The 17,545-nt window shown below is 36.6% G+C and overlaps 1 protein-coding gene across 1 annotated transcript; it reads left to right on the top strand.

Moving 5' to 3' along the window:
• Positions 1–13,285: 13,285 nt before the first annotated feature.
• Positions 13,286–14,591, top strand: LOC131048213 (linamarin synthase 1-like). Its single transcript, XM_059212429.1, has 3 exons — positions 13,286–13,592; positions 13,858–14,192; positions 14,298–14,591. Exons 1-3 carry the CDS (start codon positions 13,286–13,288, stop codon positions 14,589–14,591), a joined length of 936 nt encoding a protein of 311 aa, XP_059068412.1.
• The last annotated feature ends 2,954 nt before the right edge of the window (positions 14,592–17,545 follow it).

Here is a 17,545-nt window from a genome sequence, read left to right as displayed (position 1 = left end):
AAATAAGACTGTTAAGTCCACTCGGTTAAGAGATTTTCTGTCACTTTCACAAAATAACAGTAATAAAAATCTATCTGCAACTTCACATCTAAAATGCTAAAGCAGATTCTTATTTGTTCAATACAATCTAGACATAGAACTAATCTTGTCCATTTGCTGTGCTTCTATATTCTGTTTTTCAAAATAGGTCTTCAAGCTTCAGTGCTTGGTAATCACTATGTAGCATCCCTGTGCATACACTTGCCCACATACATTGTTTATCAACAGTTTCCTATTTATAAACAATTAGCTAACCGCTTGATCTCCTTGATCACATTTCCCATGATCAATCATAGCCATCAGATCTTCAAACTTGACCAGGTTCAATGCATCTTTCGATCTGAAAATGTTTTACCCTGCCTTGGAACTTGCATACATTTCTTGGAATTTGTGCTAGGGTATTGCAGTTCAATCTGAACTGTAGATCTTCCTGCCAATCTTCCATTGCCCTAGATTCTTAACAAACTATATTTACGGCATACCAATCATTTAATCAGTTCCATCTCATCAACTTCCTTCATTAAATAATGCATATAAACATTTAATGCATTCTATTACAACTCGGTTACAACTCGGTTACAACTCGGTTACAACTCGGTTACAACTCGATAAATACTAAACTTCACTCGGTAGACATTCCACCTTCATCAACTGATAGTGATAACCTTAGGGTTTACCGACTAGGTTCTTTGCTTGGTAACATAGTATAGTATTAACCTTACAATTTACAACATATGTATGATGTTAAAACAATCTAAACATCATGATCTCATCATTGTTTGACTCGGTAATAGTTGCCCATTGAATACCTTATTCATCCCCTTATTCATCATATTCTTTCCTATGTCTTTTACTGACATCTTTATATTCTTCAAATCATATTTCTCAAGATATGGCAACATCATACTGAATTATAAAATCAATTTCTTGACATCAATGACAAAATAATAATATCAGGACAGTAAACATCCTTAATCAATTATATCCATAATCACCAACAACCTTCTCAATATCCATTATTGAAATGTCAACAATCCTTCATTGTCTATTATAATGCCAAATGCTAACAATCTCCCCCTTTGGCATTGATGGCAAAACCAATTGATTTGACCTTAAAAGATTCAAATTGCTGTGATTTTCTGAAATGCTGAAATGCTCTCTTGTTGTCAACAGATTTTCTCCCCCATACTTTAGACTTCTCCTGTTTTTAGTCTTCTTTTCAATCTTCAGTCTTCTCCCTTTTCTCAATTTTCTCCCCCTTTGACAACAATGCCAAAAAAAGAACTAAAACATAATTTCTTCCTATATGAAGTGAATTCCTGTTGTAATGTGTCAATTGAGTCTCGGTCAGAGCATTTTGTCTTCAATTTTTGTTCCCTATATGGTATCCTGTACACCTTTAGAAATCATCCTAAAGTGTGTTAATCAACATCAACTCCTAAAAGATATTCATTAGAGTCATCGGATTGATGCTTTCACCGAACTTGGTCAGTGAGTAGAAGATAGGGGTAGGACCCCTAACTTACTTCTGAGATATTCAAAAGTGTCCCTTGGTAGTGGTTTGGTGAAGACATCTGCTATTTGTTCCTTTGTGCTAACATACTCCAACACCACTTTCTTCTTTTGAGCTTCTTCTCTAAGATAATGATATTTAATAGAGATGTGCTTTGTCTTAGAGTGCATAACAAGATTCTTTGAAATATTAATGGCACTAGTATTGTCACAGAATATAGTTACTGGCTCGACAACTTTCTCATTTATACCTTCCAATAGTTGTTTCATCCATGCAATGTTGGTACAATTCAATGTTGCAGCAACGTATTTAGCTTCTGCTGTTGACTATGAAACACATCCTTGTTTCTTGCTAAGCCAACTCACTAAACTTTCTCCTAAAAAGAAATCTCCTCCACTTGTGCTTTTTCTGTCATCAATGTTGCCCACCCAATCAACATCAGTATAAACTTTTAAATCAAAATCATTTCCTTTCTGATATACTAAGCCATAATCTTCAGTGCCTTTGAAGTATCTAAAAATTCTTTTGCTTGCTGTCATGTGTGTTTCCTTAGGATCTGCAGAGAATCTTGCAACTATACCTACTGCATGTGCTATATCTGGTCTGCTATGAACAACATATTGTAGCTTTCCAATCATGGATCGGTAAAGTGTCTCATCAATAGATGCAGATTCATCATTCTTTGATAATTTATAGTTGGTAGTCATAGGAGTACTTACTGGTTTTGAATCCTCCATTCCAAATTTCTTCAAGATTTCCTTTATGTACTTGGATTGAGTAATAAAAATCTCATTTTTCAGTTGTAGTATCTATAAACCTATAAAATTCTTTATCTCACCAATTAACGACATCTCAAATTCTTTGCTCATTTCATTTCCAAAGTTCTTGCATAAAGAGTCATTTCCACAAAATATAATATCATCAACAAATATGGCCGAGATCAGTATTCCATTTTCATCATTCTTCATGTACATATTGTTGTTCTCACTTGTCCTTATAAAACCAATCTTAATCAAATAAGAGTGCAATCTTTCATACCATTCTCTAGGTGCTTGTTTCAAACCATATAAAGCTTTGTTCAATTTACATACCTGATCTTTATTCTTGTCTTCAACAAATCCTTTAGGTTGTTCAATAAAAACTTCTTCTAATATTCCATTCATAAATGTAGATTTAACATCCATTTGATATACCTTGAAGTTTTTGAAAGCAGCATATGCCAACAATGTTCTTACTCCTTCAAGTCTAGCAACAGGTGCAAAAGTTTCACCATAATCAATTCCTTCTTCTTGAGCATAACCTTTGCAAACTAGTCTTGCTTTGTTTCGAATGACCTCTCCTTTTTCATTTAGCATGTTTCTAAAAATCCACTTTGTACCAATTACATTTTTGTGCTTCGGTCTTGGAATTAGTGTCCATGTGTCATTCTTCTGGATTTGATCAATCTCTTTTATCATAGCATTTATCCAATCTTCACTGTTAAGTGTCTCTTTCACTATTCTCGGTTCAAATTCAGATATCAAACATGTGTTCTGTCTCAGTTTGTTCCTTGTCATCACTGGATCATCCTTATCTCCTATAATCTGACTTGGTGCATGATGTCTTCTGACATACTTGGCTAAGATAAGCTCGGTAGGCTCTGTATGATCTTCTTCATCACTTGGTAACTAGATATTCTCTTCATTTTCTTCAACAGTCTTCTCGGTAAGAGTTGTTGGTTGAACATAGACAAATTCATCATTGTCTTCTGGTTCCTTGGAATTTCCTTCATCATTTCTTTCTGCAAATTCATCAATTTTCACATTTGCACTTTCTACTATTTTGTTAGATGATTTGATCAGACATTTAAATGCTTTGCTTCTAGAAGAATAACCTAGAAATGTTCCTTCTTCACTTTTCTGATCAAACTTGCCATTTCTATCATCTTTGTGAACATAGCATCTACTTACAAAGATTTTAAAATAATTTACATTAGGTTTCCTGTCATACCAGATTTCATATGGTGTCTTCAAAGTACCTTTCTTCAATTGTACTCGGTTAAGGGTGTAAACTGCTGTGCTTATTGCTTCTCTCCAAAATGTTTGTGGCACTTTCTTTCAATCATCAATGTTCTAGCACAATCCACAATAGATCTGTTTCTTCTCTCAGCTATTTCATTTTGTTGTGGAGTTCTCGGTGCAGAGACTTGTCTTTTAATACCATGATCATTGCAGAATAAGTTGAATTCATCAGATGTGAACTCTCCTCCTCTATCTGATCTAAGACATTTCAGTTGTCTTCCTGTTTCATTTTCAACTCTTGCCTTGTACCATTTAAACATTTGAAAAGCTTCTGACTTTTCTTTTAAAAATATTACTGACATCATCCTTGAATAGTCATCCACAAATAATATGAAATATTTATCACCATAATAACTTTGAACTTTCATAGGACCACAAAGATCAGTGTGCACAAGATCTAAAATTCCCTTAGAAGTGTAAGACTTACTTGTAAAGCTTGATCTTATCATCTTACCCATGTGGCATCCTCAACACATAGCATTCTCAGGTTTTTCAAGACTCGGTAGACCTCTTACTCGGTGCTTCTTACTTATTTTGATCAGATTATCAAAATTTACATGACAAAACCTTTTATGCCATAACTAGGTATCATCTATCTTTGCATACAAACACTTGTTACAAGTTGAGTCAAGGTGAAATGTGTTACCTTTTGTTTGTGTCCCGGTAGCAGCTAACTTTCCATTCTTGTCATGAACTTTGACAATTCCTTTATGAAATTCTATTCAGTAACCTATGTTGTTTAGCTATGCTACACTCAACAAATTGTATTTCAAACCTTCAACCCAATAAACATCATTAAATTTAGCATTGTCAAGAAGTGTTATAGATCCTTTACCTTTCACCAGACATGGTGCATCATTACCAAATCTAACATAGCCTCCATCATAATCTTCTAATATAACAAACTTGTGTTTATCTCCTATCATATGATGTGAGCATCCACTATCTATGATCCAAGAATCATTAGTATTTATGTGAGATATTAGGGCTTTTTCTTCATACCTTTCTTCATCTGATCCATCTTTGATAGCCACATAAACTACTTCCTGTGTATCAGTTTCATCTGATTTATCATCATTGGATTCCTCATCAGCTATTAAGCATGTCTTTCTATCTCTTCTTCTGAAGTCTCGGTGTCCTCTGTAATGATTATCTTTCTGTCTGTCATCTCGGTAATCTCTCTTTTCAGTAGAATCTTTGTCAAGACAGTTAGAAGCTATATGTCCTATTTTATCACAATTGAAACATTTCAAAGGTAGTTTTCCTTTATACTTACCTTTGCCTCTAGGTAACCTTCTAGCTAATAGTGCTTCAAACTCTTCCTGCTTTCTAATTTCCTCATACAATTTGTGTACTTCTTCCATGTTCTTACGAAATCTTTCACTTGCTCCACTGTGATCTCCTTCAGAGTACTTATACTTTATTTCATTGTAATCATTAGATTCATCAAGATGAAAAGAACTAAATGCAGATTCAACTCTATTTACCGAAGATCCACTGTTATCAAAGTTACTTAACTCAAATGCATGTAGCTTACCAATAGTAGCATCTAAAGAAATTGGCATATTAGGTACAGACCTCAATTCATTGATTGCAGAGACTCGGATTGCATAAGCTAGTAGAAGGGTTCTTAACAACTTACTTGTTATATCCTTTTCTTCAATAGTTCCACCTGCTCCTTTGATTTGATTGACAATCTCCTTTAGTCTTGTACTGTACCGAGTTATCTTCTCACCTTCATTCATCCTCATAGATTCAAGTGGTCCTCTTAGACTATGTACTTTTTCTCTTTGAACATGTTCATCTCCTTCATACACTGATATGAGCTTATCCCACATAGCCTTTGCACCATTGCAGCCTTCTAGGTCATTAAACTCTGAATTCGTCAATGCAGATGTTATTTCAATCATTGCTTGAATATGTTCTTGCTTTTCCTTTATCTCTTCCATTGTCAATGGATAGGTTCTCGGTGTAACAAAATTGTTCTCCAGATAGTATTCAGCATATTCTCCAACTCCTGATAGATGCAGCTTCATCCTTTTCTGCCATGTAGAGAAACTTGACTTGTTTAGCTTCGGTGGATCCCTCTTATACATCTTTGGATCTTCAACTCAAGTGCTTTTAAACTTTCTTCTGGAGTCCAAAGCTCTGATACCAATTGATAGTTCTGATACTAAATGTAAGTACATATCCAATAACCAACAAGATGAGAGGGGGGGTGAATCATACAAACTTAATCTTCCATAAAAACATCAGATTCAACCTCGGTAACATATACTTTAGTAATATAACCAAAAATGTTAAACATGCAAACTCAAAAGCATATAAACATCATAAACCTCATAACACCAGATTTAACGTGGAAACCCAAATAGGGAAAAACCACTGTGGGATTTTGGACCCACTAAGAAATATACTCTTCTAGAGTATGCTCGGTTAAAAGCAAATCTTGTTAAAGATTACAAACACATTGCTAGATGTGACCCGGTTAAGGGATTTCCCTCAGATCTGTTAGGATCTTCACCTTGTTAGAAGTGACCTTGTTAAAGGATTTCAAACACTCAATCAGAATGTCACCTTGCTAGAGGGTTTTACAAATAAGATTGTTAAGTCCACTCGGTTAAGAGATTTTCTGTCACTTTCACAAAATAACAGTAACAAAAATCTATCTGCAACTTCACATCTAAAATGCTAAACCAGCTTCTTATTTGATCAATACAATCTAGACATAGAACTAATCTTGTCTATCTACTGGGCTTCTATACTCTGTTTTTCAAAACAAGTCTTCAAGCTTTAGTGCTCGGTAATCACTATGTAGCATCCCTGTGCATACACTTGCCCACATACATTGTTTATCAACAGTTTCCTATTTATAAACAATTAGCTAACCACTTAATCTCCTTGATCACATTTCCCATGATCAATCATAGCCATCAGATCTTCAAACTTGACCAAGTTCAATGCATCTTTCGATCTGAAAATGTTTTACCCTGCCTTGGAACTTGCATAAATTTCTTGGAACTTGTGCTAGGGTATTGCGGTTCAATCTGAACTGTAGATCTTCCTGTCGATCTTCCATTGCCATAGAATCTTAAAAAACTATATTTACGACATACCAATCATTTAATCAGTTCCAGCTCATCAGCTTCCTTCATTAAATAACGCATGTAAACATTTAATGCATTCTGTTACAGCTCGGTTACAACTCGGTTACAACTCGGTAAATACTAAACTTCACTCGGTAGACATTCTGCCTTCATTAACCGATAGCGATAACCTTAGGGTTTACCGAATAGGTTCCTTAGGGTTTACCGACTAGGTTCTTTGCTTGGTAACATAGTATAGTATTAACCTTACAATTTGCAACATATGTATGATGTTAAAACAATCTAAACATCATGATCTCATCATTGTCTGACTCGGTAATAGTTGCCCATTGAATACCTTATTCATCCCCTTATTCATCATATTCTTTCCTATGTCTTTTACTGACATCTTTATATTCTTCAAATCATATTTCTCAAGATATGGCAACATCATACTAAATTAGAAAATCAATTTCTTGACATCAATGACAAAATAATAATATCAAGACAGTAAACATCCTTAATCAATTATATCCATAATCATCAACAACCTTCTCAATATCCTTTATTGAAATGTCAACAATCCTTCATTGTCTATTATAATGCCAAATGCTAACATAAACTAGGAACCTCATAAGGCTTACTTAAAAATATACACATTTATAGTTTTCATCTTATAAGACCCATTTAAAAAAAATAAAAATGATCATTAATATATACACATGCCAAGAGGCAAAGTTTAATAAAACAAATATATACATGAACTCGTTGGGGCCGCTGCAGCTGTGATCATGCGTAACGCAATATCTTTAGTCTATATCGGATAGCTATTGTACTTATCTAGCCTTTTCACTCTTCTTTATCGTGCATAGTGAAGATTTTCTATCATCCACATATAAAACTTTAGTTATCCATTAAATTTTGGTTTCTTTGCTGAGAAGAACCATAATAGATCTGTGTCGCTCTGGAGAGGGATACAGAGCTAAGCTATGGTTCCTCACGCTCTTTGTGTAAAATCTATTACAATTATTGATTATTATCCTCCTATCTTTGATAGATTATTTGAGTAACAAATACTAGAAAATAACACAACTGTAATTTCACAAACTCATATGAATGCGCAACACAATGAACACAATATTTCTGGACAATTGTCCCTAGAAAAACCCTGAAGGGAAAACCAGTACTGCAGATGAGGAATATATATTAACTATAGAAAATCAAGAGATACAAATACTACTTGCTTGTTATTGGCAGAGCTTCGACGACCTCCCAATTTCTCCTGCTGAGATTCCACCCCGCTACTATCCCAACGCTATCACTGTGCCCTTGCTAACACTACAAGTTCTTCACACAATTCATTCATTCATTCATCGTTTTCCAAATGCCCCCTGACCCCCTTATATACTACTCTCGTTGGAAAACCAACGGCTGAGATTAATTCTCAATCAACGGCTGAGATTAAAAACAACTAAACAACCCTAACTAAATTGGTTGTTAGAAGTTTCTAAAAAGAGTCAAATAATTAATAAGAATTGTTTGAACTCTAACTACATTTGTTAGCAAACAATTATTTACTAATTATTTAGCAAATGGACAAACAGCTGTCCAAGCTAACAAACTAACAAACTGACACTCCCTCTTAGTGAGGAAGCTGTTCTGCATGACACCCAACTTCTCTCTGAAGAAGATGAATTTTGCCTTCCCCAATACCTTTGTCAGAATGTCTGCTACCTGCTGATCTGTAGGTATAAACTGTAGCTGAACAACTTCACGGTGTACACAATCTTTGATGAAGTGATACTTGATGTCTATATGTTTCGACCTATCATGAAACACCGGATTCTCAGTCAACTTAATGCAACTCTAATTGTCGCAGTGTATCACTGTAGTCTCCACCTTCTGACCAAACAAGGCTACTAGCAACTTCCGAAGGCAGATAGCTTCACATGTCGCCATGCTAGCTACTATGTATTCTGACTCTGCAGAACTTAGAGCCACAGACTTCTACTTCCTGCTGAACCAAGAGACAACTCTTGATCCTAGAGTGAAACAACACCCTGAAGTGCTCCTCTTGTTTGTTGTACTGCCTGCCCAATCTGCGTTAGTATAGCCCATCAACTTGATTCCTTCACCTTGAGCATATCTAATCCCATACTCGATTGTACCTCGCAAATAACGCAGCACATGCTTTGCCATTGTCCAATGCACTCCCTTTGGTTCAACCATGAACTGACTAAGAGAGTTAACTGAAAAAGCTATATCTGGCCTGGTGTTGACCAAATACATGAGAGAACTAATCAACTGCTTGAATAATGTGGGATCTACATCCTTCTCCCTGGATGTATCTACCTTCCTCTAATTCGTGATCATAGGTGTAGACATGGCTTTGCAATCTTCCATCCTGAACCTTTTCAAGATTTCAATGCAGTATTTCCCTTGTCCAAGGAAAATCTCTCCATCTGTCTGCCATACCTCCATGCTTAGAAAGTAGTGCATAAGTCCCAAATCCTTCATCTCGAACTCTACTGCAAGGTCCCTCTTGCACTCTTCTATGAGTCTTAATGAACCTGTTAGAAAGAAGTCATCCACATATAGAACAAGAATGAGAATCTCACCCCCAAACACCAAGTAGTAGAGATTAGCATCCGCCTCACTCTTCACAAATCCCATTTCCTGCAAGTAACTATCAATGCACTCATACCACACTCTGGGACCCTGCTTGAGTCCGTACAAAGATCTCTTTAATCTACACATGTGGGTCTCTTTGTTGTGTGCTACAAATCCTTCTGGTTGTTCTATGTATACCTCCTCTTTCAAATCACCATTGAGGAACGTTGTCTTGACATCCATTTGATGGATCTGCCATCCCATTTATGCTGAAATTGAGATTACAGCTCGTATAGAAGTATACCTGGCAACTGGAGCAAATGTCTCCTCATAGTCTATTCCCTCCTTCTGAGAGAACCCTTTTGCCACAAACCTTGCCTTGTATTTCTTGATGCTACCATCTGCACCATGCTTGATCTTATAGATCCAACGTGATCCAACCACAACCCTATCTGTTGGTCTAGGCACTACCTCCCAAACATCATTCTGCATAATTGAAGTATACTCCTCAACCATAGCATCTTGCCACACTTGATGTTGTGCAGCCTCCTGATAGCTAGAAGGTTCACTATCTACCAACTGACTAACTAATGCAACATAGTCATCAAACTTGATTGGTTGTTTCCGTTGTCCTAGGAGTACCCACTAACTCCTGAGTATTTCTTTGTGTCTGCTGAACCTTACGGTTGTTGCTGCCAACAGTAGAAGATGAAATATCAACCTCCATGTCTTCTTGATGCATCTCTTCTTGCACCTGTTGCTCCATACTCTGAGAACTCTCACCTCCTGAGCCTATGCTTGTACTAGTAACTGTACTAGAGCTTTGCTGACCTCGATTCGATTGAGTGATCCTTGGAGCTTGTGTTGGCTGCTCACTTTGATCATCTGCTGGCAAATCTCTAGACCTTCTAAATGCCTTGTCCTCCATGAACTTGACATCATGTCGAACAATAATCCGCTTGGTCTCTGGAATGAATATTTGATATGCCTTTGAGGTTTCACTGTACCCCACAAAGTACCCTCTTTCTGTAGTCTGATCTAACTTGGTACGTGTATCCTTTGGAATGTGACAATATGCCAAACTCCCAAAGATCCTGAAGTGACTAACATCTGGCTTCTTCCCAGTGAATGCTTCCTCTGGTGTCATCTTCCCTAGCACCTTATGTGGAACCCTGTTTTGTATGTATACTGCCGTACTACATGCTTCTACCCATAAGTAATGGGGAAGGTCCTGATCATGTAGCATAGCCCTTGCTGCCTCCGATATGAACCGATTCTTCCTCTCAGCAACCCCATTCTATTGCGGGTTGTAAGCAACAGTCCACTCTCTCTTGATTCCTTCCCTAGTACAAAACTCTTGGAATTCATTCCCTTTGTACTCGCCTCCATTGTCTAACTGAAGAACCTTTATCTTCCTTCCTGTCAAGTTCTCCACAAGAGCCTTGAACTCTTGGAAGCATCTGAAAACCTCATCCTTGGTCTTCAAGAAGTATATCCAGGTCTTGCCGGAGAAATCATCAATAAAAGTACTAAAGTACTCATACCCTCTGAGAGATTTCGTCAACATTGGTCCACATACATCTGAATGTACTAGATCAAGAACACCCTTGGATCTAGTGTCACTCAGAAAAGTTGCTTTCACAAACTTCCCCAACACACATCCCTTACATACATCATCATGCTCTGTGCTCACCTCTGGAACACCTGTCACAATCTCATGAAGCAATTTAAGTGCTCCATGATGTATATGGCCCATCCTCCTATGCCATAGCTCTCCAAGATCTCTAGGATTACTACTGCTCATGAGTACCTTAGGAGTATCAAATTGCAACCTATAAAGTCGACCACTCCTAACTCCAATAGCTATGGGTGATTTCCAACCCTTATGCTTAATCAATACATTTGCCCCTCTAAAGAGTACATTGTACCCTTTGTCCTAAAGGACAGATACAGAAATCAAATTCATCCCTAAGCCTGGAACATGCAACACATCATGAAGAGGAATCATCTTACCATTCTCCCTCTGAAACTGAACAGTCCCTTTCCCAACTGAGTTGAGTTTGGACATGTTTCCCATAGAGATCTGGATTCTGGTGCTCTCCTCCTTATAACTGGAGAAGTATTCTCTAACCCCTATCATATGAAATGACGCCCCACTATCTATGTACCAAACACTCTGTGAGGTTGAGCTAACCATACACGCTATGAGTGCAAACTCATCTTCCATTCTATTCGAGAGCTCATCTGCACTTGCTGAAGCTGCAACTTGCTTCTTGCCTTTCTTGTCATTCTTCTTCCTTTCTGGGCAATCGTTGACATAGTGGCCAAACTCGTGACAGCCGTAGCACTTGATCTTCAACAAGTCTTTCTTCTTCTTCTCACCTTGAGGATTTGATCCTTTGCTGGACCCCTTCTTTGCTTTTCCTTTACCCACTAGGGCAACGTTCTCCTGTTCTGCCTCACTTTTATGACTCTTATTGTTGGCTCCATTGACAAGGCTTAGTCTAAGCTCCCCTTGAGTGAAGTCACTCCAAAGTCGATCCCAACTTGGTAAGGTGTCTCGTCCAATCACAACTTGAACAAAGACATCCCACTACTTAGAAAACCCATTTAGGGTTGTCCATACTAGCTCATCATCACTTGGTTTATCTCCAATAGCCGCTAACTCATCCTTGACAAGTCTGAGTCTGGTGAGGTAACTCGTCACGTCTTCTCCCTTAATCATTCGGGTATTCCTCAGCTTTTCTCTGAGAATCAACTTCCGATTAGTGGTAGCATTTTGGTATAGATTTAGAATGACATCCCACATCTTCTTTGCAGTATCTAACTCAGCAATATGTGGAACAATATGGTCCTTGACACTATCAAGGATTAGCCTCCTCGCCTTGGAATCATCCTTCTTGTATGCTACAAGCTGTGTTGCATCTGTAGGTATAGTCACAACAGTGGTAACATATTCCTTGATAACATTCTTTTCTAGCAATAAAGAAATTCCGGCTTTCCAGACACCAAAATTAGAGGCTCCATCCAATCTGTCCTGATCTCTTAAACCAACTGAGGCCATCTCAAAGGTTAAAGCAAATAAAAATTCTAAAGAGGTTAAACTAGGTTTTATAAACCCTCAGTTTCCTTTGTCTAGGGTAAATCTCTTCTACCCTTAACTTAGCTCTGATACCATGTGAAAAATCTATTACAATTACTGATTATTATCCTCTTATCTTTGATAGATTATTTGAGTAACAAATATTGGAAAATAACACAACTGTAATTTCACAAACTCATATGAATGCGCAACACAATGAACACAATATTTTTGAACAATTGTCCCTGGAAAAACCCCGAAGGGAAAACCAGTACTGCAGATGAGGAATATATATTAACTACAACAAATCAAGAGATACAAATACTATTTGCCTGTTACTGGCAGAGCTTCGACGACCTCCCAATTTCTCCTGCCGAGATTCCACCCCGCTACTATCCTAACGCTATCATTGTGCCCTTGCTAACACTACAAGACTACTTGCTAACACTGCAAATTCTTCACACAATTCATTCATTCATTCATCGTTTTCCAAATGCCCCCTGACCCCCTTATATACTACTTTCGTTGGAAAACCAATAGCGGAGATTAATTCTCACTCAATGGCTCAGATTAAAAACAACTAAACAACCTTAACCAAATTGGTTGCTAGAAGTTTCTAAAAAGAGTCAAATAATTAATAAGAATTGTTTGAACTCTAACTACATTTGTTAGCAAACAATTATTTACTAATTATTTAACAAATAGACAAACAACTGTCCAAGCTAACAAACTAACAAACACTCTTCTCATCCCTTTTCCTTTTCAGGGTCACATTAATCCTATGATGCAGAAGCTCGTCTCCCATGGATTCCTCCTCACTTTCCTCAACTCCGACACCAACCATAACTGCATACTCACAGCGAACACTCCAAATTCCTTCTTTGATAACATCCGAATGATATCCGTTCCCTTTGAATTTCCACCTATGGATACTCTGGAAGGCGTTGAAAATGGAATTGAGGCGTTGGCAAAGGACACGGGGCCTTCCGTAATTGATAATGTCATTCAGGAAATAAACGCCAGGGAAGAAGAAAACAAGATCACCTGTATATTTGCAGACGTCTGGATGTGCTTTGGCTTACAACTGGTAGCCACGCTCCATAACCTTCCTCTCGCCGCTTTTCACACAGCTCTTGTTTCACTCTTCGCCATTCGCTACTTTAGTGCCCATCTCGTCTCGCTTGGCATCCTTCATTCTGATGGTAACATATAATCATTACTCTTTCAATCGATTTTATTATTTATTTCATGATGCGAACGATATTTATAAACCTCTTTATCTTTGTGGGTTTTATGTGAAGGAATTCCAAAGAAAAATAAAAAAACAAAATATCTCCCCTCCATGCCGGCGCTGCATTCTGGAGATCTTCCTTGGTCGTGGGCAGGGGAAATACATGATTCGGAAAGGGATTCGCATGGCAGAGGATGTCAAGCACATCAAATGAGTCCTTTTCAATTCTTTCTTAGAGATTGAAGCTCCAGTAGACGAAACGTTGTCCAAAGATGTGGGCGTTTATCCAATAGGTCCTCTAATTCCTCCTGAGTATTTCCATAGCAGGACGGTCACGAAGTTCCTTGCAAGCTTCTGGAAAAATGACACAGAATGCTTACAGTGGTTAGATAAACAGTGTGCTCACTCTGTGATCTACATATCTTTTCAAAGTTTGGCAGTTGTGAGTGAAAAACAATTGGAAGAGCTTGCTCTGGGAGTGGAGGCCACACAGAGACCGTTTCTATGGATTGTACGTTCTGATCTAGTGAAAGGAAGCAAAGCTATTTTACCTGCTGGTTTCTTGGAGCGAGTGAGAGATAGGGGTTGCATAGTTTCGTGGGCGCCACAATTAGAGGTGTTATCTCATCCCTCCATAGCTTGTTTTGTGACTCACTGTGGATGGAATTCCGTGCAGGAAAGCATCACCATGGGCGTGTCCATGCTTTGTTGGCCTTACCATGCGGACCAGTTTGTTAACCGCACGTATGTTGTGGATGTGTGGAAATTGTGTCTGCCATTGCATGCGAATAGCCAAAGAATTATAGAGCAGGGGGAGTTTGTGAAAGGTGTAGAGATTTTACTGGAATCGGAACAAGGCGTGGAGATCAGAGAGGAAGCGAGAAAATTGAAGATAATTGCTCGGAATGCAATCAAGGACGGCGGCTCCTCATGGAATAACTTTAATCTATTTGTCACAGCCATGAAGTGACAACAAAATGAATGAATTGCTTTCTGAAGCGATTGTTTTGTTTCACTTGGCTCCTTTTCTTGCATAAAGAAATACTTTTATCCTGTTAAGGTGTCTCGTGTCGTACTCCCACATAGGTGATAAGGTGTCCCTTGTGTCGTACTTCCACATAGGTTATGTCATCCATGTTGTTACAAGACACTCTTGTTCAGCAACCTATTATAGAATACAAGAAAAATGATGTGATAAAGGCTATTTTGTTAAAAATGGACCTTACTTAGTAACCATGTTTTCATTTTGCCAACTCTTCATGTAGAAAGTGAAGGGTGTAAATGCTATGTATTTTCATCAAAGTTCATGTTTTTATTTTATCAATTAAAAATATAAATGTGTTTTCAGCATTGCTGCTGGGTTGAGTTTTGTATGTAGAGTGTTGATAATATAATTTAAAAGAAAAAAAAAAATGCCGAAAAAAATTATACAAGATGTAGAAATATAGAATTCACCAAATTACCAAATTATAATATGATCAATCATCCATTTTCTAAAAATATTATAATAAAATATAGCAATTAGATCTAAAAAGGGAATGTTAGAGTGAAAGCAATGGTGAATATGGTTGCTAAAAAAGGTTAAATAATGAACCAAAAAATGTCAAGAAAGATATTCTTATAAAGCATCTATAGGAAAAACTAATAGAAGTAGATAATGAGATATAAAAATTAAGAGAATGCACTCATAAAAATTAAACCTAAAAAAACTTATAGGGATAAAAGTATAGGGTTTGGGAATTAAACATTAATAATTCAAATTATTAAGAAAATTAAATGTATTATTAGAAAGAAATTAGTTATGAGAATTATCTTAAAATTTGATAAGAAAAAATGTTGTGAAAAATGTATGCACTAAAATATCTTAACTAAAATAGTATTACTTCTTTTGTATCCTTTTGACAAATTGTACCTCTTACCTTGTGATTGAATCTTGATTAGATCTTAAATAACATTCCTTGATTCAATCAGATCATTTGTGAAATAACGTTATACCTATCACTAGGGACTAGGGTACATTGCATGTGAATACTTTCCATAATTTAACCTTTGAGAGGCTCGTCTTTCACCCTTTCAAGCTCAAAGGAACTATCTTTAGCTTCCTCCTAACATTGGCACATGCCATTTGAATAGCCAATGAAGTATACGCAATACTTTTTAGTAATCAAAGATGCTCTAAAACAAGCACTATTACTAGCATGAGAAAGATATTTTATGGCCAAGGATACTAGCCATTAGTTTTGGGAGTAGGATATGTGTGCACCACTTTGTTTAAATATGTGACCAAGATGGTAAGGTGTAATAGATGCCAAAGGTTTACAAGAAATATGAAATATATAAATACTTGACTAAAAATAACTTGAACTAAGGGTCCATTCCAATAGTAGGCCATTGATTTTATTAAAAAAAATCACTAATAAACCTAGCAATATTTTAAAATGAATACTTGTAGCAAAAATTATTTTATCAAATGTGTTGTATGAATTACTAAAAAGAAAAATAATGCAAAACTTATGATGCATTTCTTAATAACTGATGTTACTCCTAGGTTTAGGGTGCCTCAATTAATCATTTCTAGTAATGTTATGTGTTTTAGAGCATATGAAAGAATTTTATTCCAAAAAACATGGGATCAACATTACTTATTGATCTCCTTATCACCCTTAATGAAATGGAAAAACTAAATATGATAAGAAAACTTTGATATTAGATTATCATTACGACCTTAGAGCAAAATAATAGTAGAGTAGATAAATTTAAGGTTCTAGTCTAGATTGACATAATTAACTCTAAAAAGAATATAGGTAGAAGCCCTTTTGAATTATTATATTGGAAAAATACTACATTTCTTATAAATTTGGAGTTGTGTACCAAATCCTATGATATGTTGAAGTAATTGAAGAATATTTGATCACTCAAGGGTTCAACTATGGATCTAGGAGAGATTTAAAGTTCAAAGATATTAACAAGAAGGGACCTAATGAATCCATCCATGTGAAAATGGTTTATTTGAAGAGATTATGTATAGAAAAATACATTTCTAGTGAATCAAATAGACATTTTTCTTGAAAGATGGAGATCCTATATAACATTATCCATTGAGCTCAAAACCACACCCTTTGACAAATCACATCAATTTTATATTGGTTATTCATTAAATGAGTTGAAAATATATTAAATATTGTAAATGTCACTTTTATATAAAGATTTTTCAATAATTTTATGCTAAAAAGTAATTTTGAGAAATTTGTTGACATGTGTATTGGGCATCCAATTGAATGGTTTTTGAATCAACAATAAGTTCCAAATTTTGGATCAAGAGGTTTTGTATATCTCTCTCTAAAAATTAGTTGAGAAATGTTAGATAGCTGAGAAATTTTAGACATAGCTAGAGAGTGTCTCCATCCAAGTACTTCCGCATGTTTGGATCTAGACCTAGTCATATTAAAGTGAGAATTTTTTCTTTTATAGTGGCTTGCTTAAGTCAAACCCTCCAAGGGACCACCATGCAAAGGTAGGAGAGAACGAGATCCCTTGCTACTACCCACCACCTCAATAGGCATACCAGTGAAAAAGAACATAGAAAAATCTTTTAAACCAACGATGGAAGCAACATGGAGGAAATCCTTAGCTAAACCCACCTCCATAGGGCCGTTGAGGAGAATAGAACTAACATCACTACTAGGAACCATACCTAAAAGGATATAAGCCTTGAAAATTAGTCTCATAGAGGTGGAAACACCCAAACCATGGAGACCTGCAACTCCAATGAATGCCCAAAATCTCAACTAGAAGGAGATAAACCGAGGACCCACCTCAAACATAGCCAAAGGGGCATAATCACCTTCTAAGTAGAAAACACCATAAGCCACCAAGGCTGAAACCCTAGGAGGGGGCAAAATTGAAGCACTTAAAGAAGAGAAA

This window comes from Cryptomeria japonica, chromosome 10, assembly GCF_030272615.1.
Source record: "Cryptomeria japonica chromosome 10, Sugi_1.0, whole genome shotgun sequence".
In the NCBI taxonomy this organism is placed as follows: Eukaryota; Viridiplantae; Streptophyta; class Pinopsida; order Cupressales; family Cupressaceae; genus Cryptomeria; species Cryptomeria japonica.
This window is presented reverse-complemented; position numbering and strand designations above follow the sequence as displayed.